Genomic DNA, 25,423 nt, shown 5'->3' with positions numbered 1-25,423 from the left:
TATTGTTAACTTTTTAGAATGGCGAAACTCGACGATTTTTTGGGAAAAAAGAAGGAGACGGCACCGATTTTGGATTTGTCGAAGACGGTCGCCAACAGTCACGAGGAGTTCCGGAGGCTTCTGGAGAAGGTTCCGGATTTTAAAATCAAGGCGGAGAAGGTGCAAATGGAGAGTATTAAGATTAAGGACAAGAAGTTCAAGTTTAAGTCGGGCAAGAAGGACGTGAAAGCCATGAAGGAGCCGTACACGTTTCTGGATCCGCTACCGCGCGAGATGAAAAACTTGAAGATCAGCGAACTGGCAGCAGTGCCCATTGACTGGAAGATGCTGACGACGATCAGGCCGAAAAGCAAGGTGGAGGAAAGCTATTTTTCAAGGTACATAATTAATTGTTTCAAAGACACAACATGTCGGTCCTCTTTTCATTCACCGTCCTAATTCATGTCGTAATTACTAATTAAAAAGAACATACATATCTAAAACTGAGCTCGGTTTAATTATTATGTTATTAGTTTCTCTATGCAAACTAATTTAAAAAAATCGTGCTCGTACAATAAGTTTAAGAAACTTCGTGACTATAGCTGTTGCGATGATTTATGATTACTCCTATAAAGTGGTATTAATTTTTAGTGTATGAGGTCCCACATGTAAATATTTTCAGATTGGTGGAACTTAAGAAACTGGAAAATAAAACAAGAACATTCGAAAAACGCCAGTATGCTCTGGATCCGCAAATCAGAAAATTGAAGAATAAGTCTGGAGTGATTGAATTAAGAGTTGCATCGTGCGTAGATTGTGGCGAAGATTTTTGTAATGGTATTCAGGAAGAATACAGAAACTCTTAATTCTGCACTACTTTGTTTCAGGTAAAGAATGCAGTAAATTCACCTACGACAGCTCGGCTCGAACTCCCGAAGTGTCCAAAGTTTCCCAAAAACTTTTATCGCCAGAATCGTCGAAAGTCGATAAACCTAAACGAAAAATTAAACGCAAACCACGCTCTAAAAGCAAAGGCAAACGCAAGAGCAAGTCGAAATCGCCAAAGAAAAAAGTGTAATCTTCAATATTTATCGTTCGAAATGTACAATTTAATATGTGTACAAATCATTTTTAATAAAAAAATACAGTCAGAAAGAATGGAGTCGTTTGTGTCCGTTCCTAAACTTTGGAAAACTATAAAATAAAGTTATTTTGAGAAAAACACACCAATGAAACATCACAGTCGACTTAAGGCGTGTGGGTTCACTGCCGTATTTGAGAGGCCCAAACTTCACTGGTTGTTGGATGTGGAAACTGAAGTGAACAACGGTTTCGTCTTTTTGTAGTGGATGAGCGTTTTTTTAAATCAGTTCTTTTCAGAACTACAGTTTTGCCATCTTCCATCTTTTTAAAAATGTGTCCATGATACGCTACTGGTCAAAGCCTAGTCATCTACTTGCATTATGAGACTATTATTTAGTTCTTTGTAGTGTTGTCACTATACCACCACTATATTTGGCCGCCCCCTGCACTTTAATGTCCCTGACGACTTCATATTATGCCTCATTAGATAAAATATAGGTACAAGAAAATTAAATTCTCATTAATTTATTGTTTGAAATATACAACTCATGTACAAGTCATCTGTAATAAATATGACCGAAATTAAAACATAAAAAAAGAAACTAAAACGATGACATACCAGCACGTGGTGTCTCTTACCCTAACTTTACAGAAAATATTTAAAATCAACAGGAAATATCAACTGGAAGTAAAGTTTCTATCTACTCTGGCACAATTTTGATCCACGCTTCCTCCTCCTCCCCGTTTTCGTTCGGTATCCTCACCCGCACCAGCTGCACCGGCCCGTCTGGAGTCTCTATGATCTGCGTCTCACTTTCCGCCAGCGTTTCGCCTGTGATCGTGTCCATCTCTTCGTCCTCGTTCTCGAACCGGATGTGTTGTCCATCTATGATGATGTGCTCCACCGTCTCCAGCCCCTCCGCCTCTCCGCTCTCTTGCTCTGCTGGTGACTGTAAAATGTGCTCTGAGATGTATAGCTTTGAGTCCTCCGGTACACCCGAATCCCCCTCCACCGCCTCTGCCAGCGACATCGGATCCACGATCTCCATCTCGCCCCTCGAGTTCACAGTCACTAGCTGGTCGTCGTCCGTCGTCAACCGCGGCTGATTCACCACGATCGTGTCGTTCAAGTGGCCCTGCGTCTGCATGTGCTGGTATAGCAGCGGCTTCCGCATGAAACCAGCGCCGCACACCAAACACTCGTAAGGTTTCTTGTCGGAGTGCACGAACCTGTGCGCATTGCGGTTGTCCCTGCTGTTGAACGCTTTACCGCACACTTCGCACAGGAACGGCTTTTCGCCGGTGTGGATCCGCCGGTGTTTCTTGAAGTGCTCGGGGTACACGAAGGTGGCGTCGCAGACGTTGCACTTGAACGGGCGCTCGCCGGTGTGCGCCGCCTTCATGTGATAGTCAAGGAGGCGCCGCCGCTTAAAGCCCTTGCCGCAATCCATGCATACGTATCGCTTGTCGTCGAGGTGGGTGGCGCGCTTGTGGGACTGCAAGTTAGAGCGCTGCGAGAACGTCGCCCCGCACATCTCGCACTGGTAGGGCCGCTCGCCGGTGTGAGTGCGCTCGTGATCGCGGATCTCGGCCTTGCGGGCGAACGCCTTGTGGCAGATCTCGCACACGAAAGGCCGGTAGCCGGTGTGCACGATGGAGTGGACCTCCAGGTTGTGGGCAGAGCCGAATCTGTCGAAGACGCTGTAGATTACCGAAATCTAAATACACATACCCCACTTACCGCTTCCCACACAAATGGCAGCTATATTCTTTGATTCCCGAATGCGTCCTCTCGTGCTGCACCAGGTTCTGCTGACTCAAGAACGTCTTGGGACATTGCTGGCAAGCGAACGGCCGCGGCCTCACCTCGTGCGTCTTCTCGTGAGCCCTGAACGTGTACTTGGACGCGAAGTCCTTCCCGCACTGCTGGCACACGTACGGCCGCACCCCCGTGTGCGTGTTGATGTGTTCCTCCAGCAAATTCCTACTGCTGTACTTCTTGCCGCAGGTCTCGCACGGCCACGCCTTGTTCTGAGGGTAATGCATCCGCCTGTGAATCCGGAAGAGACGTAGGTTGCTGAAGATCCTGTTGCATACCTACAGCAACGTTCATAAGTTAATTCAATTTCGTTTTCTTGTAAAAAACCCGTTTACCTCGCACTGGAAGTCGCCCTCTTCTGCAGCGACGTGCTCGTCGAGGTGGGCAGAGAGCTCGTTGCGCTTGCGGAAGTCCTGGCCGCAGACGTCGCAAATGTACAGTCGGATGTCGTGGCAGGACTTCATGTGGGCGGTGATGGCGCGCACGTCTCCGGCGACGGTTTCTTCGCCTTGGCAGACCAGGCAGGTGAAGAGGGAGTCCTGGCGAGCCACCATCGGCTGCAGATGGACGGGCTCTTCCTTGACTTTCAAAGATTCGACGGTCGAGGGCTTCTTGCGGAGGATGTTAGGGCGGTCACTGCCGCCTCCGTCGAGGGGCGGCTCCGTTTTCACTTTGATGTCTGCGGGAAGACGAGAATCTTTAATTTTTATAACATGAAACAGTGAATTGAGAAGCAACAACTTTAAAAACAATTTGGATTAATTAGTAAAAACAATAGTGCAATTTTATTTCCAAAAGGAACTCACCATCTTTTAAGAAAAAAAATAATAAATAAATAAATAAAAAATGCGAGTTGATGCAGTGTTAATTTGTATTAAAAATGGCAATGATCTATATAGTGTCATACTTGTCAGGTTGTTTAAAAATAAGTCTATGTACTTATTTAGCTTGCATATAATGTTCATTTATCATTTCTTCCAGTGAGTATCGGCTATTGTTATTTATATGTATGAGTTACTTAACCTCGATTTTTTTCGCAAAGCCCTTTGTGACGCCATACTATGAATAAAATCGAAAAAAGTCTATATATTTTACTTGTAACAATTTTGAAACAACTTCACTTTAGCTACCAACATTTCTTAAAATTATCAGTGTCCCCCTGTAGTTTCTTCATTAACAAAAAAGTGAAACAAACAATAAATGACGTGAAAGTTATAAATTACCTGAATTATTCTTACTGCTGATGGAGTTTTCAACACTGACAGGTGGCTCATAATCTGAATCTGACGAATGATCAACAGCCCCCGAATCTATAATATCCCCAGTCAGCTCCTGGAAACCCTCATTTGCAACACCATCATCAACCTTTTGCCTCACTTTCACAGTTTCTATGTTCTCAATACCACCATGCATTTTCACCAACTCCATCTCAATGTCTTCAATAGTCTGTAACTGACTCTTTTCCATCACCACCTGCTATAACACAAAACCACCATTACTAAAGAACAAACTGTCATAAACACACTCACTTGTGTAGTATCATCATCTGAAGACGGTATATCCAATATCTTCCTGGGCAACTCATTTTCTTTGTTCGCTTCAGCACTTTTGATCCCATTCTCCATAGTCTCACTCTCGTCGATTTGAACGTCCCCGTTTTTGTGCCTTGTCGTCGTGTTTGTGTAGCTATTGACGACTTCACCTTTGATTTCCGCCAATCTGTTTTCCAGTTCGTCGATTTCATCAAACATTTTGAAGCATTTCTTGCACATCACCTGGGAATGCGCCGATTCTTCAGTCAGGTCTTTGAGTACTTTGGTCACCGTGTCCATCAGAGGGGTGTCAAGGCTGGTTTTTGTCTAAAATTTGCGCGGTTTCAGCAAGCGTCGGCAGATTAGAATGTACACTCTTACCTCTTTGTTGAATATTGGGATCGAGTTCCGACTGGACACGCAGCTTCCATTGCAAATTAGACACAGGATATTGGCCGCAGACATGCTGAAAATGAGAAAATTGCGTTAGTCCTGGGGGCCGCTGCATCTTTTTCGCCGATCGCGTGGTCTCCGCTGGTTCCATTTAAAAGGTTTTGGATATTGCCAATATAAAATAATCTGGGTTTGACAATGACAAAAAGGTCCCTAGGAATGGGCGAAATTTGCGGATTTAGAACGTTGGAACGAGCCATGGAAAAAAATTCGGGCGTAAAAATGGTCGAAACGGCCGTCTAAACTGACAGAGAAGGCGCGTCCGATTGACATTATTTATTTTTAATTTACCTTTTCAAATCAATGGAGTAATTTATGGAAACTTTTTATTTTCGGAGAAAACAGGGCTGACTAACAAATGCTGCCAAGTTAGAGAATTTGACACAGCAAAAATGCCTGACAACTTGAGCAGCGTTCGGCTGCCAACCCAACGCGCAAATGCCGCCAAAATGGCGCCCGCTCGACCCAGAAACAAAACCAGTGGGTCAATCGTGGTTGAAACAGCCCTCCAGTCCTCGAAAATTAAAATTTATCGGTGAAAATGCTATTTTTATTAACTTGGGTTGGCATTTCTCCAGTGACAGGCGTGGCTTTTTAGTTGTTGGGACGTGGATGACGTCAGAGCAACTTCCGCCGGAAAGAAAATGGCGCCTACGAGAAAAATCGAGGAATGATAATAATGATAACTTTAAATAGCCACACACAAACTTTCAATTTTTGAGTTTTAGCTTGAGTATGAGTAGAAGGCAATTCGAACTTTTTTTTTGACGTGAGAGAATTTAAAAATTTAAAGCGAACAATTTCACAGTGGCGGATTGAGTAAATTTGGGCCGCCAAAAAATAGCGTTACGTAACCAATCACGACATATTTGTCTGAAATAGGTCCCTTCACGGTTTTTTAAAATTAATTTCTCTTGTCTTGGGATTAGTAAAATAATTTAGCGTGATAATTATCTTTGCGATTCGTGATTTTCCACTGCCCTGGAGATCCAATACAAATTGATATACATATATGTAACTGTAAAAATTTTCTCAACTTGTTATATACCCATGAGTTGGCGGGAAATCATTAGAGTTTGTCATGGTCAGTAGCGACTCGTGATCTGGGAGATAAAATAAAATCTTTCTTATATGTATTACCCAGTTTGGGTTTGATTAACAAATTTGTATTAATTTCGGTACAAGTCTCTGCTTTGTACATACCTATATATTACGAAAGTGTATATATATGTGTTTGAAATTGCAAGTTGTCTAACAGATGTTTATTTGCGTGGCTATTTTCATCTGTCAAAGGAGCATAATCAAACATACAAGTATAAACACATCCTTTATCTAGAATTTCTACATTCACATACTTTTACGGAATAATTTTATCTATAATTAAAAAAAATACTGTCCCAGACTATATAGTGATATTTTTTGAAAATTAATTATAGCGTAATTTTATGACACTGTGTTCATGTGACTTTCATCTTTCATGTAATGAAATAAAACTGTGTCAACAATAATTATGTAACATCAACGAAGTGACTAAAACGTAGTCACACCAAAAAATTGCTTAAAATTCTCGCTTCTTGTTACACAAAAACCCAATTCAAAACACAATAGTTACGGAAGTTACCAAATTTAGTTACTCCAGTCACAATGAAACAGCGCAGAAATTTGTATAATGACCCCTTAAACTTTATTTTAGACATACAATTTCGCTCCTTATATTAATTCAGTACTTTTATATTTATTTCTTATGTACAAACTACATATCTTCCGTTGACCATTTATAAACATCCTCCTCTTGCGCCTTCTTCTGATTCTGCACTTCAAACCATTTCTTCTCGTACCCATTGGATCGATCAACCCCATCCCACCGATGGCCGGGTCTTATCCCGTAGCGATTGGGCATGAACTCTCCCTCAAACAGCGGCTTCGTCACTTCCCCGGCATCGGCGGCCTTTTTTCGCTTCTTCTTGCGAATATAGGCCAACATCGGGTCGCCTTCGCGCTCTTGCTCTTTGAGGAACCTCTCCAGATCCTCGTCGTCTGCGTATCTCGCTAGCGGTTTGCTCATTTCATGCAACTGTTCTTTCAGTTGCTGCTCTCGACTTTCCACCTGTGCCAAACCGCGCCCCCACTTTTCGTATTTTTCTTTGTTTTTCTCTTCTTCTTCGCGTTTTTTGCGTTGCCGTTCCTCCTCTTCTTCCAGGTTGCGGATTTTGCCAGTTTGGCGATCGCGATGTACGGTTGTGGCGCTTTCTCCAGATACGTCTTTGGAGAGAGATTTGAAGAATTTGTCTTCGCGTAGGTGGTGGTTTCTGGTTTCTTCGATCAGTTCGCGGGCGTTCTGAAGGCCTGCGGTTTTGTTATCAAGGGTTTTCTCCATTTTCTTCGGTCTGGAAATACGAAAATTAAGTAACCACTAAACTTATGAATCAATTACTGTAAAAGTTGTACTTCACTTTAAAGGAACCGTCAAGATGGTAAAACTAACCATTCTCTTCAAAAAACTTATCATGTCAGTTTAAAATAGTGATTAGTAAATCTACGATTTAGATTAACATGTAAGATTGGATCGGATTTTTCGGTTTATTTTAGAGTTTACCAGCCAGTCAGTATGTTCGTTGATATTTGGCCACACGATTATCGCACTGGTGTAAAAGAAAAGTTATTTACATTCAAGTAGTAAATAAGGACACTATTGTGTAATTAAGTTGGGTTTTACATCAAAAGGAGTTTAAATTCGCAACAATAATTACCTCTTTTCGTCGTTTCTGCTGCTTCCTGCCACTCTACTTTTATCTTCTTTTTTACTTTTCCTTGGTGGAGAATGATCAGGTGTTCTATTTTTGAGACTTTTTCTATCATCTTTTTTGCGTGGAGGAGTTTCACTAGGTCTGCTTCCCCTTGGAGAAGAATTATCACGTCTTCGTCTCCTAGGAGAAGAAAAATCATCCTTTTTGATTCTTCTGGGTGAATCATCATGTCTTCGTCTAGAAATTGAAGAATCTCCTTCTGGTCGACGTTTCCGTGGAGGCGAAATATCGTCTTGTGGCTGAGATTTATTTCTGTCTATACTAGATTTTCTGCCTCTTCTAGGGGGCGAATTATCGTCGTCCATCCTACTTCTTCTAGGTGGTGAATTATCATTCGCCCAATTTCTTCCAGGAGCGGAATTATTATCATTTGTCCTATTTCGTCTTGGAGGCGAATTATCATCCGTGGTTCGACTTCTTCTAGGAGGTGAATGATCATCGCCCCGAAATCTCCTAGGTGGCGACGAATCTTCCCGTTTAATTCTTCTGGGGGGCGAATTATTATCGCCAGTTCTACTTCTTCTAGGGGATAAAATTTCATTTTCTTCATCAACACTCTTAGGTGAATTTTCTACACTTCTGGGTACAGACTGTCTTTCCTCCTTAACCACGATATCTCTAACCGGCGATTTCTCGCGTCTAGACTTTGGTGGTGGAGAATGGTCACTTTTTCGCTTTCGTCTAGGCGGTGACTTATCAGGACGCAACAACGACTTATCGTTAATTTTTGGTTCAATTTTGAACCCTTTAATCACTTGTTTTTGTTCACCAGGATTGGTATTTTCCACAGGTCCAATTGGTCGCCACAAAGGATTTTTTGTTTTCTCGTCAAATCTTAATGATGGGGGTCTCTCATCGATGATGGCAACAATCTGAGGAGCATCTTCATCTATGACAATGGGGTCATTTTCAATTGTGTTATTCGTGACAATTGTAACGGCGTCGTCGTCTATTATCTGAACTCTGGAATAAAATACAGAATATAATTGAGCTAAACTGTGAGATCTACACAGTTTACCTGGTAGAAATGTGTTTTTTCTTTCTCTTTTTCTTTTCACCTGGGGCTTTGCCGATTGCAAGATATTTCTTCAAATATTCTTTCTGGTTGATGGGGAGCTCAGTCATCTTCCTCCTTTTTAAATAAATTCGTCGAAAAACGAATTAAACTGGATTAAAGGTTATGTTTGGTGGTTATACGTCATATCTTTTGACATTTAAACTCGCATGTAAACTAGCTTCTCCTGACGTAACCGTAACGCAGTATTCCTAAGGAAGGAAGAATACTAGGAAATTAGTAGGAATACTAGGATACTGACACATATAGCACAAAAAAAAAATAAATAAAAAGCATCACATTTCTAAAATATATCAAAAACTACTATATTAATAGATTGCCTTAATTGTAGTCACCTTTTACGTTAAAGTTAAGTTACGTTACGTAAATACGTTTTTAGGTTTCACCCTCGCATAACTGGGCCCACACATGTGCAATTAACAAGAATTCAAGGGGGTTGTTACCCTGCATATATCACGTCTTCTATTTTTACGAAAATTAATATAAGAAAAATACAGACTTGTCGTGAGTACGAATTTTTATTTTACATGCAACAAAAACTATATTTTAAGCATTCTCAGTTTTCAATTTTTCATCAAACTTTTTTTACACTTTCCAGACCATGTGAAGCTCCCTCATTCCAAATCAGGTTCTACGTATTCCCAAACAACAAAATGTGAGGTTATGTTAAGACATGGGGGCTGCCTGTTTTTCATCTTGAAATGGTTGCGTCGAAAGGAAGTAATGGCAGATGGCTACGCAAATACAAAGTCTTTTTTCTCATCGGTTTAGTCATACTCTTGTTCCAAGTGCTCTTGGCTGCACATTTCCTTGAATTGAATAGAACCAATTCTGTCGATGACTGGCAACCGCAGAGTCCGAAACCGGCGCCACAACATGCGGAAAATGGAGTCCGGAAAAAAACGCAACCCACAAATAACACCGTTCTGAAATTGGAAGAACTGAATTTCAAGCCTGAATGTGAAATCACGGGGAAAGAAGCGGTGTCGGCAATCCATAGAGCACGAACCCAGTATTGCAAACAACTTATCGCTAATGTAACGTGTCGCTCGTTGGCGGGCGTGTTATACTCCGAACATCTGTCTGGTGATTGTCCAAGTGATGGAAGAGTTACAGGAAAGTCGCTGGGGTGTTTTAAAGATGAAAGTAGCTATAGGTTGCTCAGTGGGTATTTTGGTGTCAGTAAGAAGGGCAATTCTCCGGAGTATTGTATACAAATGTGTCTTCAGTCAGGATTTGAGTATGCTGGTGTAGAGTATTCGTAAGTTTTTTTTTAATTATAGACTATGGTGATGTTTTTAATCCTCTTATTTTTAGATATGAATGTTTTTGTGGAAATGATGAACCCCCTTCCACTTTCAAGTTACCAGATTCTTCATGCAATATGAAATGCCCAGGGAATTCCCACGCGATTTGTGGGGGTTATTATACTATAAATGTGTATCAGACGGGGATAAAAAGTATGCGGTTAAATGGTTAATTTTAGTTTTAATTGTGATTGCTTTTTTAGAATTTGTGCCTCAAGTTGCCAATACCGAATCGCCACCATCAGATGAACACGTGAAGATTGTTTTTTTACTAACTCTGAACGGCAGGGCATTAAGACAAGTTAAAAGACTGCTCAAAATATTATATCATACAAACCATTATTATTACATTCACGTGGATGTGGTAAGTTTGTAGAATTTTTTTTGCTTAAATGTTTTCAAATATTTTTTCAGCGCGAGGATTACCTCTTCCGCGAGCTCCTCGCCCTCGAGCGCCGCTTCCCCAACATCCATCTCACCCGTCGCCGCTTCGCTACGATCTGGGGCGGCGCGTCCCTCCTCGAGATGCTCCTCAGTTGCATGACGGAGTTGCTCGAGACGCCCTGGCGCTGGGACTTTGTCCTCAACCTCAGCGAATCCGACTATCCCGTCAAGCTCATCTCCTCCCTCGAGCGCTTCCTCGCCGCCAACCGCGAGCGCAACTTCGTCAAATCGCACGGCCGCGACACGCAGCGCTTCCTGCAAAAGCAGGGCCTCGACAAGACCTTCGTCGAGTGCGACATGCGCATGTGGCGAGTTGCCGACCGCGTGCTGCCTGCCGGTCTGCAGATGGACGGCGGCAGCGACTGGGTGGCGCTCTCGCGCTCGTTTGTCGCCCACGTCGCCGCCAAACAGCCCGACACTCTGGTGGCGGGGCTGCGCCAGGTGTTCCGACACACGTTGCTGCCGGCGGAGACGTTCTTTCACACCGTGCTGAGGAACTCGCGCTTCTGCGGAAGTTACGTGGACAATAACCTGCACGTGACGAACTGGAAGCGGAAGCTGGGGTGCAAGTGCCAGTACAAGCACGTGGTGGACTGGTGCGGGTGCAGTCCCAACGACTTCCGCCTGGAGGACTGGGGGCGGATACAGAGCACGGGGAGCAGGCAGTTGTATTTTGCGAGGAAATTCGAGCCGATCGTCAACCAGGCGGTGCTGCTGAAGCTGGAGCTGTGGCTGTTCGGGCTGGAGAAGCCGTCGAGGAAGGTAAGAGCCTCCGGCGTCAGTTTTTAACGTGGCTTCATCATTGTATTTGTTTCTGCAGGTGGTGAACTTACACTCGTACTGGCAGAGTGTGTACCATCACGTGGACCTGTCGCCCTCCATCGACGACGGGCTCAAAACGACCATCACGTCAGTGGGGCGGACCTGGAGCAAAACCATCTCCAACAATACGTGCACCGTAGAGCCCAAGCGAACCATAACCGCCACCACGTACCACGTCATGGACACCTACAAATTCACGCTAGTGCATTTCAAGGTCATCGCGGACTCTCGCGAGGTTGACATCGAGGTGGCTTTCCGGCCCATCAACATGACATATCTAGTAGCACCTTCTGCTCTTACCAAACGTATCGAGGAACTCAGCGTTAGCAGCGACTTTGACCAAAAAGAACAAATCTCGAGGAACTTCCCGCGCATCCTCTCGCCGTATTCGGAACCGGTCCTCATCTACAAATTCGCCTCCAGCGAGACCACAATCGTCCACAACATCTCGTGCTTGTGGATAGACCCCACGGGGACTCTCTCGGAAATCACCGACATATCAGTCGACGAGAACGCCATCATCGGGCACTCGAAGCCCCTCATGAAGCAACCGCATCTGCCTGGGGCGTGGACCGTTAAACTCATTCAACACGACGCGCTCATCGCCGAGGCCAAGTTTCTCGTGACCCCGCTGGAATTCTACTCCGGGCTTCCGATCACCGCGAAGCAGGCAGCGTTGATTCACGGCGGGTCTCACTCACGCGTGATAACGGACAGTTTCGAGAAGTTTTTGAAGAGTCGCTACGACGAAACTATGCTCAAAGCCGTGAGTGTATCTAACGCGAAGCGAATAGGCCGGGAGCTGAGGGAGTGGATCGACGCCCTCTTCGCGAAGTTCTACGTGGTGGAGAGAATGTGTGCGGTCAAGAAAAACGTGGAGGTTTGTGGAGTGCAGATGGAGGAGTGCGAGAAGACGACTTGGAGCTCGTATGCGCCGGATCCGAAGAGCGTCATCGGAGAGGTCAATAAGACGACGGGGGCGTTCGATATATGGTGATCGATCACATGTGATACGCTGTTGGTGCTTATCAGTTGATGTAAGTTGGTATCTGGAGGTGCCTGAGGCTTTTAGAAGTTTGCGTCGTTGTGTCGAGAAGAAAACTGATGCACTGTTATTTTGAAGCTCTTCTTAAATTGATAATTTTGTAAGTGAAGCAAATAATGGTGAACAGGGTGACGCAACGAATTTATTTGGGGTTAGAAGTTTAATTGAGACACGATTTGCGAGTTTCGACGCTGCATAACCACCCCTAAGATAAATATATTTTTTAAAGATACAGGTTTTTCAGTTGAGTCAAATTAATATTTTACGATTTTTCCACATGCATCTTCCCGGTAAATTGCAGCAACAAATAATAATGTGACAAATCGAAAAGATTAAGTCATTCGTCCATGCATACAGTTATTTTTGTTATTTCTCGCTTTGCTAAGTCGTTAACTGTGTACAGGGTGTTTCACGAGAAGCTCCACGCCTAAAAAATTCAAGACGCAACCAGAAATACAATTTCAAAACCATCTTTGATATTTCATACATTTTTTTTTTTTAAGTAAAACGGTAGTTATCGGTTGTATTTAACAACATTGACGTATTATCAGATACTATCACGTTAAAACTGAAATTTCGTCAAAGTTGATGCAATGAGTGTTCAAACGACGGAAAGACTGACATGATTTTGATACATGGTGATTGATTGGTGAGTGCTTCACGGTTTTGTAGCGAACATTATCCGTACAGATTTCCTGACAAGCCCTTATTTTGAATTTGTTCGTTTTTAATTTTAACCTAAACGTTTACGTTCATTTCTAAATTATCAAAACCAAACAGCTGTGTTTAACTTAAAACAGAAATTATGGTGAATATCAAAGAGGTTTGTACTGTTGGTTGCGTTTTGAATTTTTCAGGCGTGGATTTTGGCCTGAATAACCTGTATAATGGTCAAATAGCTGAAGTGTTTTGTATTGAGATACTGTTTGGTTCGCATCCACGTACAATTTTACGAATCAACAGCGGAGTCAATAAAGGAGACCTTTGTGTCGTGAAATTGCGCATGCGTAATTCAGTAAAAATCGCCTGTCTCAAAGAAACGTAACAATGACTCTTGTCATTGAGAATTGTGTTGCGCGGTTCAAACCAAAAAGAACAGTGCCACACAAGGCTCAAATGACATCTAGCATTGTTCTGATAATATCTGGCCGTTTGTAATATGCTCATCGCATACCGTGGAATTGTCCTCTTTGGTTATGGTGATCATTTATGCAGTTTTTACAGTTTAATCAGTAGCAGTATCACCAAATCACTTTAAATAAGTGATCATTCTTTACCAACAACAAAATTTCATGTGGGTGCAGCTGCAACGTACACGATATGTCATTAATGCATCAACTGTTGTGACACAAACAAGTTTTTTTAAAGCCGTGGATGTAGTACTTTGGGGTTTTCGTTGCCATATTTTTTAATCATTGTCATTTATAGTCAGTTTATTTTTAATTTAATAAGTTATATTATTGTGATACAGTTTGTATTAATTTTATGTTTGACTAATAGATCTTATGTCCTGTATCGTGCAAAAGTGAACACATTTTTGTGAGTTCCTTTCGAAATTTCGGCACTTCGTTCGCGTTTCGCAAAATTTTGAGGACAAAACTCCCAAAACTGATATAATTTTGAAACCAGCATCGAATAAAGACAAAACAAATCCAATACAGTAATGCTGCAAAAGACGTTTATTTTTTCTAAACCATTGGTATGAAATCGTTTGTTTTATCTCGTCCATTCGTACAATTAAGTCTATGTTGGAACCAATATTTGCAACTTTTTAGTGTTCAAAGTATGACAAAGCACGCAAGGATAAGTTTTGCATGAAGTACGAATGTAAGTAATTAGGAAAAAAGGAAAATCAGGACTGACAAAATTGTTCTTGTTGTAATTACACATACGGTTATAATGTAAATAATCAAATAAATTTTATTTTATAAAATAATCACAGAATTATTTTGACAACGACAAACAAAAAAAGCGAGAATTCACTTCTACTTCGGCTTTGTTGCCGTACAGTTCTTTCCACATTTTAACCAAGCAATCTTTCTCTTTTTCACAGTTTTCGGGAAGACTTAATTTCAGAGTCTTACCTTTATTTTGGTCACATGACGACCCATCCAGATACTTGGAAAAGTCGAGGAAGTACTGGAATATGTTCTTACAACCATACAAGTACAGATTTTGGACGTCGCTTTCAAGCAACCTCCTTAAAGCAATGCTGGTTAAGTCGTCGTTGTAGGACACGTCTAGTGTTTCCAAACAATTCGCAACCCTAAAAAAGCGACTTTAAACAACATTCAAGACTTTAAAAATTATAACCTCAACAAGTCGAACATGTCCGAGTCACGCACACAACACCTCGACAGCTTGCAAATTTTCAACTTTTTTGCGTCGCTCCAGTTTTTGAAAACCTCGGCCAAAAACCCGTCCGTAACTGAATTCCTGGATACATTAACGTATCGCAGAATGGATGGTTTCAGCCACGATAGTAACTTGACTAAATTACCACCATTTAACCAATTATCGCTCACATCGAACTCCTCAACTTGATCCAAATTAAGTAACACTTGATTATTTGACGAATAATTAAAAATGTCTTTCGTGAACTTATTGCCGGACAGGTTCAGCTTCTTCAATTGGAAACGTCGCGTCAACACAGCCAAATTTTCCAAACATGAATCCCCTATTAGATTGTCGCTGAGATCTAAATCCGTTACATTGTAAGCGACATCTGGCGATAAAGTACTTGCTAAAGTTTGTAAGTGATCGGCGTGTAGGTTGGTGCAGTTTAAATTTAATCGACTCAAGTTTTCGAGAGAGGCCACACTGGCCGCCAATAACTGGAAACATTCGTTCGTGAGGAAATTCCCCGATAAGTTGAGCTCGTGCAGAGTGGTTTGTCTATTCAGGACTTTACAGAGAGGGGACAACGAGGGTCCTTTTAAACCGTTATCCGACAAGTTTAGAGCGACGGAGAACTCTTGCAGGACTCGATAGATTGCGTCATGCGGAGCTGGCAACAAACGAATTAAGTTAAATGCGATGTATACATATCACACTGAAAAAATAAAGAAGAAAACCCCTTTTTATACTTTTTTGTAGGGAGTGTTGTGGCGGTCTTACATGCTTTCATTTAGGTATTTGTCGTACTATTATTAAATACTGTACTTACCGATCCCCATATCCTGACAAGCCTCTTTAAACCTGTCAATAAGAGGAGGAACATTCCACTTCACAATCCGGGCTTCTACTTCTTCGGCTTGCGTCGCCCCCATCGGGAAAAGAACGCTAATGGGATCATCGTCGGCCAAAATGGCGCCGTTTTTAGTTTCTAACTCTAGAGTAGGAACCATGTACTCTTTTCGAGCATATCTCGCAGCAGCTTCGTCTGCTAACCATTTGATTGTCTTAATAGTTACTTGTGATAACAAAATTGGTACTCTGTACAATTTTTTGTCAATTCGAACATCTACCGATAGAGTAGGTTCCATCACTGGTTGCCCTTTATCAAAAGAGTGTGTCCTAGGCAACTGTTTTTTAGGGCTTGCATCAACACTACTTTTTCTGCTTAGACTAGGAGGGGACGTAGAATCTGCTTCCACGAACGTTCTAGTGTGACCGAAATTTGTTAACTTACTTTGTTTCTTTCTGACAACCTTTTTAGGACTTGTTTTGGGACCGGGAGACGACTGCCTGCTTTGGGTAGCGTGGGTATTTTGGAGCTCGTAATAACGAGATAGTTCATCGTCAAACATTTGGAAGTCTTCACTGGAATCATCCGCAGGTACAACTTCGTCGAAGGATTTTCGCGACGTGTACGACTTGGCAGGGGAATTTGACTTCCGAGGAGAGTTGGTCTTACGTTTCTTGAAGCTTTTACCGATATCGTCCTCAAGCCAGTCGTCAATGACGTCATCGGCGGATAATAGCGCTGGTCTTTTAGCAACCAGGGTTCTGCTAGAACTGATTTTATCACTATTTCTGTGCCTCAAGCTTTCCATGACATTCTTATAGTGTGTACTCTCACTACTCGCACTACTTTCATCCTCCAGTCCAAAACTGGCACACCTTCTCATGTCCCTACTTGTACTTGGAATTGCGATCACCTCCTGAGGTTCGTGGATCACGTGGCCAGCTTTTTCCAATATCCCCGAAACCTGCGAAACCAACAATAACAAACAACTGTATAATGAAATAATGAGGGTCAAAGATCCGTATTTAATCCGAGATTTATTTTAGATTTTTCTCAATGATTTTTCAGTATAATCACAAGTACCTGTTCGACTATATCTTCATAAAGACGTTGACTATCCTCATCCAACATCACCGGCAAGCGCCACTTTCGCAAAAAATCTAAAACGGTGTAGCCTTCATCGGTTTTGGCAACGGCGTTGGCACCCTTGTTCAACAATAATTGAACGATGGCGAGGTGTCCGTTGGAAGCGGCGTCATGCAAAGGGGTGATGCCTTCGCACTTAGTACCGCCCCTGTCGTTAATCGCTGCCCCTTTTTCTAATAGAAGCTTCACGACCTCAATGTGACCGTTAATGCAGGCTTCGTGCAGAGGCAACCAGCCGCAATTGTCTCTAACATTGACGGGATGGCCTTGTTCTAACAAATGACTAGCGACGTTTAGCTGGCCTTTGATACATGCCGTGTGAAGTTGGGTTTCCCCTTTCACGTTTCTTCTCACTTGGAAATTCTTGGTCCTTTTACGGGGTTTTGTTGGTTGGTCGAGGTCGCTGTCGTCGGAAACATCTAAACATACTTCAGTTAAGTAACATGTTTTTCAATTACAGTTATTTTAGTCCGCGGAGCGAGCAAAGCGTTATGTACCTGTGATGGCGTCCAAGTCGATTTCAGCACCCACAACAGATCCAGCTTGATTCTCTGAACTCTCGCCTTCACTATCAGAGCTATGAAAATTCAACTTCGCCAACTCTTGTTCGCACTGAAACGCTCTAGAATGTTGGTTTTGTCTCCGCAGGTATCTAATGAATCGCTTCAACATCAGTCCTTCCTCGTGAGCATTACTTTCCATCTGACTAAGCTTTATAGCTCTATCATACACTGCCTCCACTTCTGAAGCAGGTGCATCCGCTGCTTCTTTCGTGTCAGCGATTTTACTCAACGTATTTAAACTGTCTTTGAGCGATCGACACAATTCCAGTTCTTGCTCAAAATAAATAACTGCCTCTTCAAACTGGTTGTTGTCTTTGTACGTTTCTGCTAGGCTGTAATAACAAGTGCCTAAGTCTGATCCCGCTAAACCTGCTTTTTCCGCCGATTCTAGCATCTTTTTGTAGTAGTCTAGAGCTTTCTCAAACTGTCTTAACTCACAGGCGCCGTCGCCCATTTTTTCATACAAGGTTTTCAAGGTTTTATGGTCATTGCTATCAGTTATAAGGAGTTTATCTTCATTACGACACATTGACGCAACTGAGGAAGAGCGAAGTTGGTTATTAATTATTACTGTATGTTGTAATGAGAAAATGACCAACTACAAACTAATGTGGGTGAGTAGCCAATTATAACAATATTATCAATTACCAATTATAATGAAGCACTTGAGCACATGACTTAAAACTGCTTACTTACCTACTCTCAAGTTATTTTCTATTGTTTTGCGCTCCTTCACGTCAGGAATCTTTAATTTGTAGGCTTTCAAGAGGGCGTTCTTTGCTCCTTGGAGGTCCCCCAACTTGGTTAGGATTTCAGATTTGCTAAGAAGAACGCCAGATAATAAACTGGGTTTATTGCGTATTTTTTCTGTAAGGAAAGTTTCAAAAATAGCAACAAATTAACCTGACTGCTCAAAAACATTACTTGCTGCCTCTGCCGCTAAATTGTATTGCTGTACAGCTGATTTATAATCTTTTGCTTTCACTGAAATGGATGCTAAAGATAAATAACCCCTCTGGAGCTGTTCATACAGGTCATGTGCCTTGCACAGATTTATAGATTTGGTGATTAGTTCTGAAGCTTGTTCAAAATTTCCCATGCAGTCTTGAACTAAACCTAAATTTGAGAAAAGGCGTGCTGACATGTCTGCGAGTTCAAGTTTGCTTGCTTGTCCATTTAAGCTGAAAATAAACATTATACGAAGTCAAAATTTTCACAGTTTTACCTTTGCGAGACAACTAAACTCTTCTTCAAGAACTTATTAGCTAAATCTAGACTATTTTTATCAGCCTGGGGATTGTCTAAATGACTTGACAGGTAAGTGTGTCCAATTGTGGCAAGTGCTCTTTGTTCCTCTAACTTATTTTTAAGTTCTCTCGAGGTATCTGAAACGTTTAGTGAGATCAATTTTTTTAAAATTTGTTTCCATTACCCAAGTAGATTTTCTGGTGATGCAACGCTTTTTCAAACTTCTGCAGGCCTAAATAGGCTTCTCCAATGCCCCTATTCACAACAGCATATTCCAACTGTTTCTTCTGTCTCTTGTAAACGTTTGCCACTGTCGTGAATTCTTCAATTGCAAAATCATATCGGCCTTCGACCATGTACAAATTTGCAAGATCTGTGCAAACGCTTGTTAAGACTGCCTCGTTATTTTCATTCTGAGCTTTTGTACGCTTTTTTAAAAGCTCTAAAATTGTTTTATTAAATGTTTAAATTATGGACAATATAAGTAAACACTTACTTTGCTCCTCCATTTTCAGTTTTGTTTGGTTTAAAATTGAATATTTCACTAAAATCCCAATACTTAAGCAGTTTTAAAATATTACATGATGTATATTAAAGGTTTCATAGTGTAGTTTCAGTTTGTAAAATCTCATATTTTCTGTTGCCTTCATGCTTCTGCAAATTCATTTCGGATATTTCCCTCCAAATTTAGTGTCAACAAATGTCATATGTCAAACCAGTGTATTAAAAAAAAAACTTAAACCATAGAAAATCCTATAACTTGAACTGCTTATTAAACACCCTGATTAGTACGGAGCACTACGGAGTACCTACCGATTTATTATCCTTTGTCAAATTTAAGGACATTAAAGACAAGACATTCAAGTAGTTTAAATATCATGCAATTATTATAATAAAAGAGCAGGTTTTTACTGATAATTTTATTTCTCTTATATCGTTGTACCAGTGATAAATTGTACAGCAAAGTCACTTAATAGGTTCTATTCTCTATTAACTAACATCTCTGAACTAACCTTGTGTCATTGAAAATTTACTCCAGTGGCGTGCAGCGTGTTTTTCACAAAAAAAATAAAAAAAATATAAATTAAAGAGTAAGAATTGTGTACTAAAATAATGTTTTGCAATCATACGACAAAATCAAATCATTTGAAAATGAGAATATACATTTAATCATGTAACTCATTCTTATCGATTGTGAACTGTACACAAAGTGAGGTTAGGTTAATTTTTTTATATATCAAAGACTTTCTATATTTGTTTCAATATCTTTAGTATACATCAGAACCTGCTGTTTTTTCCTCGTGTAGTAGAAACATTCCACAAAAATGGCAAAGTACGTACATCCCAAGTGTTATTCCTGTAGTTATGAAAACATTTCAGAGAAATGATAATAATCTTGGTCTATGACACCCAGTTGTTACAAAGGGAAGAAGACGACCCCGCGACTGCGATTCTATATTTTCACCCAACGTGGGTGTCGGACCAACAAAAAACGGCATTATGTGGCCAACTAATGGGTACTGTTCACTGTGTCAAAAGTATTTTTTCAGCACCGAAGATAGTTTCGCTGCAAAGCGGAAAGTTTTTCGTCAAAGAATATGGGCGCTATTTAATGGTTAGCGGCGTTTAGTGTATCGGTTTTTTTTTCTTCTAATTTATAGTATTTAGGCTGTAGGAACTGACCGTAACATAGCTGATTGGTTGCTGGAACACAGGGCTAACACAATGTCTTCTCTTATAAGTTTCTTCCACCAGGACATTGAAGTCATGTCGAAATTGTATACAGAGAGTTCAAAACTTTCGGCAAAGTTATACCAACTGTTTGAAACGTACTTGAAGTATTTATTTTTAGGGGGCAATATTTTTGCTTATAGTCCTTCACTGAAGTTGCCAAAGGTGCAACCATTTTTGTTGTTATTGTGATGAAATATCAATTTTGCTGTTATAGAGTGCAAGTAATGTATTTTTGGAAGCTATACAGATTTTGCAGTGTTGCCAGGAGCTCAATTACGTGATGGGGGGCACTCTGTTGTACCATAATAAGTATGATTGATTTTGGTTATTTTTTGCGTTGTTTAAAACGTCGTTTATAGAGTTGTGGCGACACAGTTAAGTGCAGACATTACTAAAAGAATTATTTTGACTGACCCATATCGAATTAAGTGTCCAGCGGAAGTACCTGCAGTAAATTTTGATTTGCCATTAGGTGTTCAATTGCTTCAAGTATACATTTCTAGTAAGGAATATTATAGGTTGCATGAGGATGCAACCAAAAGCAGGAATATTTTTCAGTTCCTCAGCAATAAAAGTATTAAAAAGGTGAGAATCTGTGAAATAATATACAAGTTCTGACTGTTTATTTAGCTGCAGACCAAACCTATGTCCTCCAAAGAACCTGTAATGTCAGCCATGAAACGCGACCAATCGATCATTTTCACCGCAGTCCCAGAAGAGGACTCTGAGCATCAACTCATCATAAAGACTGAGAAACCCAGCGCTTCGCAAAATCGGCCGAAATTTCTCAATCTCAAGAGCAAAACTACCGACATTGAGAAAATCGAGAAAAAACAAACCACCCCCTTCCACGGTCAAACCAGCGTGTGCTCAACACCCATGACTGACTTAAGTAAAGTACTGCATTCTAAACCGATGTCGATTTGTACAAACGCGTTGGAAGAACCAACCCAAAAAGAAAACGAAGAAAGTACAACTGTAGACGTCGAACGTCCAAATCTAGATTTAATAACAAACGTGCCATATTTGAGAGTAACAAACAATTTATATGACTGCAAAAAATATTCGAGCGTTTTTGATGTTCGAGAGAAAAGTAAGGGTATTAGTAAAGGTATTACCACGAAATATTACAAGTCGAGTGTACGAGAAGAATACAGTGGCGACGTAACGCCAGACGAAAATCGCGCTTTCAAGACCATCGCTGACCCAAATTACCCCATTTTTCGCACAGACGGGACCATGGTGTCGCACCCATTTTACGAAGATTACTTAACCAATCAAATGGACCTAATCACTACTGAAATCGCCACACAGAAATCCGAATTAGAGACTTCTTTCGAAGACTTTGATTCAAATTTAGTGGATTTTGTTAAAAATGTAGCACCCGTGAAAAAAAATTCTGATAAAGTGGTCGAAAATATTGAAATTTCGGCCTTACCGCGACCCAAACCTTCCAAAGAACACCGCAAGTCTCTGACTCTTCCACTAAAGTCACTCAGTGTGGATGAAGCTCCGTCATCTCCAATCCGAAGACATTCTTCTGGAGTTCTTCTGACACCTCTGATGTCTAAACTGAGCTCTTTTACTTTCGATGAAAGATCTAGTGGCTTTTGCAGCCGCGACACCACACCTATTTTTACCCCCACCCAACAACCTTCGTTCCCGTTTCCGTTCAAAAAGCCGAAGAGTAGGTTCCTGCAAGAAGGAAATGATGAGGATCTTCATAAATGTGTTTTGTTTGTTTGTGGACAGCAGGATATGGTTGTGACGCTTCTGCTTCAGGATGAGGCTTGTTCGTCGTCGGAGATGATTACGAAGTTGGTAAGATTGCTGTGGTTGTTTTTGGCGATATTTGAGTGGTTGTTCTAGTGGGAGATCTGCACCGAGAATTTGGGGAAATTGGAGAAGCAGTTGCATCACTGTTTGGAGACCTATCCGGCGGGAGGTGTGCAGACCGACAGTGAACCCTACAGTTACCTATATTTAGATTCGGATTGGGATACGATTCATCGAGGGGGACCGTGGGGAAGTGCCGAGCTGGGGGCGCTGACTTACTTTCACAGAGATTTTCAGGAAACGAAGAATCTAGTCGAGATTTTGATGAGGCAAGTATTAGTACTGTGTAAGATCAGTAAAATTTAATTTAAAAGCGAGCTTATTTTGGTAAAAAACGTAATATACAATGCGAAATAATTTTTGTATTTGCATTTTAAAACATAGCATGGTCTTGCACTTTTTTATTTATTTATTTATGTTTTATTCGAAACTAACGGACAAAAAATCAATGAGTCATTAACTTTTTATTTTATTTACAAAACAAACGGTAATCAAGTAGCAACCCAGCAAAACCGTTTCACCTTTGTCACGAGTCTCGCGACAATGTTATCCAACAAAGTTCTAAAAATTCTGAACGTATTCTTCAGTGTAGTCTTCGTCTTGTGCACTATCGCGAATCTCGTGGTGACGACTTTGTTGCTCCAGCAAAAGCTGACGCGAATCGACCAGATCAACTGGGGCTTTCAGATAATATTCCTCATGCCCTTCGTGCCCTACGTGTTCGGCATAGCTTGCGAAACCCGCGAGCTCCTCTGTCCTTTCCTCGTCGTCAACATTTTCGCCTGCCTCGCGAACGGTGTCGGAGCCATAGTAGTTTTTTTCGTCGATGTGTCTCCGCATGACCCAGTTGAACTGGCCTTCGCGTTTGGGGTTTTGTCCGTTCTGTCCTTCATCTGCGCGGTTTTCATTATTCTGCTCTTCGTGAAGTTTACGCAGATCGCGCAGAAGAAGGTGCACGAGGAGTCGGATTTCACCATTGATAGTTATTCGATTCGACGATTCGGTATTTTTTGTGTGATGGTATTTGGGGGTATGTATATATATAAATTTGTTTCAGATGTTGTGACGGCGTGATTTATGGTTATCAGTGTGGAAAGTCTGAAGTATTTTACCACCAGGCGGCTAACCCGAATGCGGGTTTGCCGACTCCGGCGGATCCCATGAGCACTGTTCCCCTTAAGGCTAGGCGCAGGCTTGAGAGGGACCATTCCATAATCTTACTTTAAACAGTATTGCTTACATTCCAGTGTCGTGCCAAATATGTATCCATGTTTGTGATAGCGTGATAGTATTATGAATACTTGTTTAGTCAATGTAATGAACATGTTCCTTTTATTTTCTTTATTTACATTTATAAGTTTCATATTTATATCACAATTATTTGTACATATGTTTAGTTGAATAAATTTTTCAATTTCTCTTTATCTTCTGAATCTTTTTGTTTGATTTGTTCTTCTAAAGCAGCTGTTTCTTTTTTGACGGCGGCTGCTAGGGAGGGATCGAGTTCTATGACCTTCTTGAAGTCTTCAAAGGCTTCTCTGGTGTTCCAAGCGCCGACGTGGGCTCTGGCTCTTCTGTAGTAGGCTTTCACTTTGTCTGTAATTAGTCAAGTTTGAATCTGTACTATCTTTAAAAGTTTTGTATTATTGAAACGTAAATTCTGTATCTATTAAAATTCGATTTGTTGATTGTGTGAACAGAATGTAAGTGCACTAGCAGCACGTGGAATCTCGAGTCGCATCAAAAATTAAAAACTTGCAATCATCATGGGTTATTTTATAAACGTCATTAACCCTGCTATTGTTCCATGTAACCCCTCATCATCACGTCATGAAATTTTAATGGATACAAAAATAACGTTCTGACTATACCTGGATCGCTTTTAATAACGGTGGTACAGTGTTCTATCACTGCATAGTAGTCGCCTTCCATTAATTTACATTGCGCGAAATTGAGCAAAAGTGGTAATTTCATTTTGTCCAATTCATTCCATTCCTCTTCATGAGGTTTTTCTCTAAAATGTTACTACTTTTAGAAAATTTTGCTACTGGTTGTACATTGGGAAACAGTAAAAGAGAAAATAACGAAATTTCAATCTCAAGGTTATCGCTTCCATAGTTTACGGAATTATCTGTTTTTAGAAACGAAAACAAACATACAGACGGTAGCAGACCGCCATACGTTTTACATAAACTGTGAGAAGTAGATTAAAAGCCATTTAAAACATATCTGCCTTCATAGGCTGCTATGCTACCATATAATCAATGTTCAAAAAAAATGTTGGCAACACCAACCCATTCCTTGTTTCTTTTAATCAGTTTGACATAATTGTGACCATACTAGACAACCTAACAGTTTGATTAAATGACAACATTTATCAAAACTCTCTATGAAGTGTGATTTACAAGATTACTTGATCATTAGTTGTTCTATGATGCCTATAGCTTTGGCGTACTGATCTGCAGCAATTTGATAATTTTTCTCTTTATATTCTTTATTTCCCATTTCCTTCAACTGTGGTACCAAGTCTAACTTTTCACCTTCATTCATCTGCCAAGCATCCTTTTCATAATCTTCGGGATGTTCGACTTTTATAAGCTCTAATAAAACACAACTAACAACAACAACAACAACAACAACAAAACATTTCTCCATACCGATTGTGAATTCTAAATCTTGTGGATTTTTCAGTAAATCATTCAAGTCATTGTAACCAACTCCTTCAGTTTGCACTGTCATTGCACAACAGTGACTTCTACGTTCTGATCTTGGTACATGCACATCTCTCAAAGTTTTTGAAACAAAAGGATATTGCAACACCAACTGCAACAACCCAATTTTAAAATCTGAAATCGCCAAAAATGTAACAATTACATCTTTTTTCACTGTAAAAACTGCCACTTCATTTAAAGCCATTTTTTGTATAATCACTTCCCAGACCTCTAGCTTAAACTTTTTACCCAGAACTAACTCCATCGGTTTCCCGGGTCCCATCTTTCTGGAGTCGTCCAAAAGCGTTTTTTCTTTGTTGCATAGACGCGTTTGAAAGTGAAAATGTACCTAACGATTTACTGCTTTTAGAAAGTTTTTGTGGACTGAAACATACCTTTGTTCCTTCTTTAAATGTAACCGTCTTCACACCAGCGTAGAGAGTTCGTTTCTCGATTGGATGATCGTCGGAGTTTTTTTTGGGCATGATTTTTCGAAAAATATACTTTTTAACGCTTTGCTTCTATAATCACAGATTAGTACACAATTTTGATATGAGATTATTTGCCGTGCTGACAAAGTTGACATTTGTTTTGTTTATAACCTACAAATTTCTCATCAAGATGGAAATAAC

General features: G+C 40.9%; 7 protein-coding genes across 12 annotated transcripts; 3 read left to right on the top strand and 4 right to left on the bottom strand.

Moving 5' to 3' along the window:
- The first annotated feature begins 18 nt into the window (after positions 1–18).
- Positions 19–1,123, top strand: LOC135143026 (uncharacterized). The gene is made up of 3 exons (XM_064074853.1): positions 19–377; positions 662–816; positions 867–1,123. The coding sequence occupies exons 1-3, from the start codon at positions 19–21 to the stop codon at positions 1,055–1,057; spliced, it is 705 nt and encodes a 234-aa protein (XP_063930923.1). The 3' UTR covers positions 1,058–1,123.
- Positions 1,124–1,571: 448 nt separating this feature from the next.
- On the bottom strand, positions 1,572–5,303 carry LOC135143004 (zinc finger and SCAN domain-containing protein 12-like). Of its 3 annotated transcripts, none has more exons than XM_064074828.1 (7): positions 5,158–5,303; positions 4,795–4,879; positions 4,411–4,740; positions 4,105–4,354; positions 3,217–3,560; positions 2,804–3,159; positions 1,572–2,751 (listed from the first exon to the last, which is right to left on the bottom strand). In XM_064074828.1, the coding sequence occupies exons 2-7, from the start codon at positions 4,876–4,878 to the stop codon at positions 1,764–1,766; spliced, it is 2,352 nt and encodes a 783-aa protein (XP_063930898.1). In that variant the 5' UTR covers position 4,879; positions 5,158–5,303; the 3' UTR covers positions 1,572–1,763. The 3 variants fall into 3 exon arrangements, with proteins under 3 accessions (XP_063930898.1, XP_063930896.1, XP_063930897.1); XM_064074826.1 differs by having other exon boundaries at positions 4,105–4,357; positions 5,158–5,302; XM_064074827.1 differs by lacking the exon at positions 5,158–5,303 and having other exon boundaries at positions 4,105–4,357; positions 4,795–5,094.
- A 1,224-nt stretch (positions 5,304–6,527) lies between these two features.
- Positions 6,528–8,906, bottom strand: LOC135143056 (BUD13 homolog). Its single transcript, XM_064074902.1, has 3 exons — positions 8,692–8,906; positions 7,617–8,636; positions 6,528–7,253 (listed from the first exon to the last, which is right to left on the bottom strand). Exons 1-3 carry the CDS (start codon positions 8,796–8,798, stop codon positions 6,620–6,622), a joined length of 1,761 nt encoding a protein of 586 aa, XP_063930972.1. The 5' UTR covers positions 8,799–8,906; the 3' UTR covers positions 6,528–6,619.
- A 210-nt stretch (positions 8,907–9,116) lies between these two features.
- On the top strand, positions 9,117–15,447 carry LOC135143052 (xylosyltransferase oxt). 2 transcript variants are annotated; one of them, XM_064074894.1, is made up of 7 exons: positions 9,117–9,252; positions 9,347–10,009; positions 10,066–10,208; positions 10,259–10,419; positions 10,470–11,261; positions 11,320–12,358; positions 14,420–15,447. In XM_064074894.1, exons 2-6 carry the CDS (start codon positions 9,450–9,452, stop codon positions 12,316–12,318), a joined length of 2,655 nt encoding a protein of 884 aa, XP_063930964.1. In that variant the 5' UTR covers positions 9,117–9,252; positions 9,347–9,449; the 3' UTR covers positions 12,319–12,358; positions 14,420–15,447. The 2 variants fall into 2 exon arrangements, with proteins under 2 accessions (XP_063930964.1, XP_063930963.1); XM_064074893.1 differs by lacking the exon at positions 14,420–15,447 and having other exon boundaries at positions 11,320–14,302.
- LOC135143051 (tonsoku-like protein) lies at positions 14,261–19,354 on the bottom strand. Its single transcript, XM_064074892.1, has 11 exons — positions 19,324–19,354; positions 19,007–19,269; positions 18,695–18,952; positions 18,488–18,647; positions 18,187–18,443; positions 17,959–18,129; positions 17,197–17,799; positions 16,637–17,118; positions 15,533–16,517; positions 14,680–15,373; positions 14,261–14,632 (listed from the first exon to the last, which is right to left on the bottom strand). Exons 2-11 carry the CDS (start codon positions 19,017–19,019, stop codon positions 14,311–14,313), a joined length of 3,945 nt encoding a protein of 1,314 aa, XP_063930962.1. The 5' UTR covers positions 19,020–19,269; positions 19,324–19,354; the 3' UTR covers positions 14,261–14,310.
- Positions 17,858–23,513, top strand: LOC135143055 (uncharacterized). Of its 3 annotated transcripts, none has more exons than XM_064074900.1 (9): positions 17,858–17,876; positions 19,783–19,843; positions 19,891–20,125; positions 20,179–20,406; positions 20,459–20,553; positions 20,604–20,829; positions 20,875–22,065; positions 22,114–22,349; positions 23,138–23,513. In XM_064074900.1, exons 2-9 carry the CDS (start codon positions 19,836–19,838, stop codon positions 23,304–23,306), a joined length of 2,388 nt encoding a protein of 795 aa, XP_063930970.1. In that variant the 5' UTR covers positions 17,858–17,876; positions 19,783–19,835; the 3' UTR covers positions 23,307–23,513. The 3 variants fall into 3 exon arrangements, with proteins under 3 accessions (XP_063930970.1, XP_063930969.1, XP_063930971.1); XM_064074899.1 differs by lacking the exon at positions 17,858–17,876 and adding an exon at positions 19,276–19,725; XM_064074901.1 differs by lacking the exon at positions 17,858–17,876 and having other exon boundaries at positions 19,732–19,843; positions 20,881–22,065.
- On the bottom strand, positions 23,407–25,398 carry LOC135143058 (AH receptor-interacting protein). The gene is made up of 6 exons (XM_064074904.1): positions 25,187–25,398; positions 24,955–25,140; positions 24,738–24,903; positions 24,494–24,680; positions 23,952–24,094; positions 23,407–23,676 (listed from the first exon to the last, which is right to left on the bottom strand). Exons 1-6 carry the CDS (start codon positions 25,274–25,276, stop codon positions 23,474–23,476), a joined length of 975 nt encoding a protein of 324 aa, XP_063930974.1. The 5' UTR covers positions 25,277–25,398; the 3' UTR covers positions 23,407–23,473.
- Between the last annotated feature and the right edge of the window lie 25 nt (positions 25,399–25,423).

Source organism: Zophobas morio, unplaced genomic scaffold (genome assembly GCF_036711695.1).
Source record: "Zophobas morio isolate AGI-343-1 ecotype UQ-CSIRO unplaced genomic scaffold, CSIRO_AGI_Zmor_V1 ptg000057l, whole genome shotgun sequence".
Classification (NCBI taxonomy): domain Eukaryota; kingdom Metazoa; phylum Arthropoda; class Insecta; order Coleoptera; family Tenebrionidae; genus Zophobas; species Zophobas morio.
The sequence above is the reverse complement of the archived record's forward strand: the minus strand, read 5'-3'. Positions and strand labels throughout refer to the sequence as shown.